This window comes from Vicia villosa, linkage group LG4 (assembly GCF_029867415.1).
Source record: "Vicia villosa cultivar HV-30 ecotype Madison, WI linkage group LG4, Vvil1.0, whole genome shotgun sequence".
Classification (NCBI taxonomy): Eukaryota; Viridiplantae; Streptophyta; class Magnoliopsida; order Fabales; family Fabaceae; genus Vicia; species Vicia villosa.
The window spans coordinates 150,468,856-150,471,990 of NC_081183.1; the positions used below are offsets into that span (position 1 = coordinate 150,468,856).

The 3,135-nt window shown below is 31.1% G+C and overlaps 1 protein-coding gene across 1 annotated transcript in view; it reads left to right on the plus strand.

Annotated features, from left to right (window-relative positions):
- The first annotated feature begins 1,386 nt into the window (after positions 1-1,386).
- Positions 1,387-3,135, plus strand: part of LOC131595487 (glutamine synthetase leaf isozyme, chloroplastic) — a 3,520-nt gene continuing 1,771 nt past the window's right edge. Inside the window, exons 1-7 of the mRNA XM_058867838.1 lie at positions 1,387-1,596; positions 1,988-2,238; positions 2,333-2,372; positions 2,463-2,566; positions 2,656-2,704; positions 2,812-2,918; positions 3,081-3,122. Coding sequence (XP_058723821.1) covers positions 1,991-2,238; positions 2,333-2,372; positions 2,463-2,566; positions 2,656-2,704; positions 2,812-2,918; positions 3,081-3,122 — 590 coding nt within the window. The 5' untranslated portion in view covers positions 1,387-1,596; positions 1,988-1,990. The remainder of the gene's footprint in view (positions 1,597-1,987; positions 2,239-2,332; positions 2,373-2,462; positions 2,567-2,655; positions 2,705-2,811; positions 2,919-3,080; positions 3,123-3,135) is intronic.

The window sequence follows — 3,135 nt, forward strand, 5'->3', positions numbered from 1 at the left end:
AAACTCAAACCTATTATGCCTTAGTCTTACGATTATAAATGATCTTCCCTTCCTTACACTAAAGGTTTTAGTTTAAGTCTTCTCAAATCTCACCTAGCGATATCGCGTCTTTTCTCTTCTTCTTTTCCAAGGAAAAATACATATCACCTCTTTTTCTCTAATCTCTCATCTCTTAAGTTATTTCTTTTTTATCTTATTATTTTTATTTTACAGTTCTCTATTTCAATTACGTATTTAATGCTCCTTTTATTCTTTAATTTCTCATCTCTTTTGCTTTTTCATTTTCATCTTCTCTAATCTTTCACTCCTCTTTTTTTTTCTATTCCATTATAATATTTTTGATATTGTTTTATGTTACTATTTTATGTTTTTTATTCCACTTTTATCTAATTTTATTTCTATATATTAAATGGAAAGTTGTTGTCCAAATATAACGCATAAATGAATAAATACAAAATTATGTTGTCATCTATATGTGTATGTTTATGGCTCAATAATTTTTTAAAGAAAATCCAAACCAACTCAAACCGCATTAGTTTGATTTGGGTTGGTTCGATTTTATTTTTAAAAGCCAACCAAACTAAACCGTTTACTTTTTTCTCTTGCGGTTCAGATGATTTTTTATGTAAAAATTGTCTAAACCGCACCGCAAACACCCTTAGGATAGATACATCAATTTTTAAATAAATTTAAAAAGTTAAAATTTGCAATGCAGACTTGCAGAGTATATGGAAGCTATAGATTTGTGGAAAGTTATATAGATAAATGAATTTAGGGTCTCACTAACCAGTGCCCTTAGGACAATGGTTAAACATTCAAAAAAAAAATTATAGAAAATTTAATATTTCAATTTTTGAAGTATTAAATACGCAAATTATCAAGATAAAATACTATTTTTAAAGTTTTAACCATTGTCCTGAAAACACTGGTTAGCATTTTTCATAAATTTAATATGAGTTTCAGTGACCTTAAAGAAAAACTTACGAGACATACAGTATAATTAAAAACTTAATCAATCTATGAATAGTGTTAGTTGTGTACTAATTTATTAAATGAGAGTTTTCGCATTAAAACTTTAAATATATTGTAATACTACATAAGTTTCACGTGCATTATTTTCTCAATCATCATATTCACTAAATGTTAAAATTTGACATAAAAATCATAATTGTATAAATTCAAAAACTATATAATAAATATTGTAAATTAATGTTTGTAAGCAAATCAATGTAACCTAAGATGTAAGAAAAGTACACAAAGATTGTAAACATAAAATTCACCAACCATTATAGAATCTAAGCTTCAAAATCAATTATTGGATAAAAAAAGAAAGAAAGAAAGAGAAACCTTATCTAAAATATTTAAAGTCCAAGCTTCTCTTGGTGCTCTTTAAGGGACCAAAAACAAACTTCATCCACTCAATAGCTCACCCCTATCGTTATTGCAATAGCCAACAAACTTCTTTCCTTAACCACCACCAACCCTTATTTTACACTCACTCTCTCTCTATATGCTTCATTGACACAAGGCTTTTTTTCACTTGAACAAACCCATTTCCAACCTTTGAAGTTTTTGCCATTTTTCAACTCTGTATTGGTGAGTCTCCTTCTTCCTTCAATGCCCTTTTCGTCCTTTTTCATGAATATTTATTTATGCCTTGAAAAATTGTATCTTTGTAGTATCTTGCTAGTGAAAATTTATGTTGGTTCTTACAATATGCTTTCACTTTATGCTAATTGATGTTTAGTAGCTATGATTGATGTTTACTAACTTTTATTGTGTGATGGTTCCAAAAAGTTACATTCTTGGTAAACTTTGCTCTCTCTGTTGACACTATCAAAGTATTCTTGCATATTTTCTTGAATGATTGTTTACTTCTTGATTGGTTTTTTGTGTTTGAATGAATATTATTATGCAATGTGTATCTTAATGGAGTGATGTTTGTGTTTGTGTTTGATTCTTTCTTCTTTTTTTTTTGGTTGAGTAGAAAATGGCGCAGATTTTGGCACCTTCGACGCAATGGCAGATGAGAATCACGAAAACCTCTCCGTGTGCAACTCCGATCACATCAAAGATGTGGAGTTCTTTAGTTATGAAACAAAACAAGAAAGTTGCGCGTTCTGCTAAATTTAGAGTGATGGCAATCAACTCTGAAAATGGCACCATCAATAGGGTGGAGGATTTGCTTAATTTGGACATCACTCCGTTCACCGACAGCATAATTGCTGAGTACATATGGTACTTCGTTCTACTCCGTCTCTGTTAGTATTTCACCGTGTCTATGTGTCGGTGTTAGTGTTCATAGCTTCTGTGATGCTTTTTTCTGAAACAGGATTGGTGGAACAGGAATCGATGTGCGCAGCAAATCGAGGGTATGTTAATAGATATTCATACTATGGTATTGTTTGATCTCTATCTCATGCTATTCATTGTAATCTTACATATATGTTTTTTATGCTCAGACCATATCAAAACCTGTTTCGCATCCCTCTGAGCTCCCTAAGTGGAACTATGATGGATCTAGCACTGGACAAGCCCCTGGTGAAGACAGTGAAGTGATCCTATAGTAAGATTTTTTGTACCGATACTTTTAAAATGTTACTATTTACTAGTTTTACTGCATGCGTTAACTTTAGCCTTTTCTTTCTTCCTCAGTCCTCAAGCAATTTTCAAAGATCCTTTCCGCGGCGGAAACAATATTTTGGTAAGAGGTGTTATTAATATTATACTTGAAAGCTGTTTCATTTCATGTCACGTTGATTGAAATTGAAATAGTACAAAAATTTATGAAATTAATTTTGTTTTGCGAAGGTCGTTTGCGATGCTTATACACCTGCAGGTGAGCCTATCCCTACAAACAAGAGACACAAAGCTGCTGAAATCTTCAGTAACCCAAAGGTTCAGGCTGAAATTCCATGGTATGTAATGTACTATTTAATTTTTTAATATGAACAACTATTGTTGAATTGGATGCTGGAAAATGTAACTGAGTATCGAAAATATAAGATAACTGAACTTTTTGGTGAATTATAATCTTAACAGAAAACATGTTGATGATGTTGTATGTTGATTGTTCAAAGGTATGGGATAGAACAAGAGTACACTTTACTTCAAACAAATGTGAATTGGCCATTA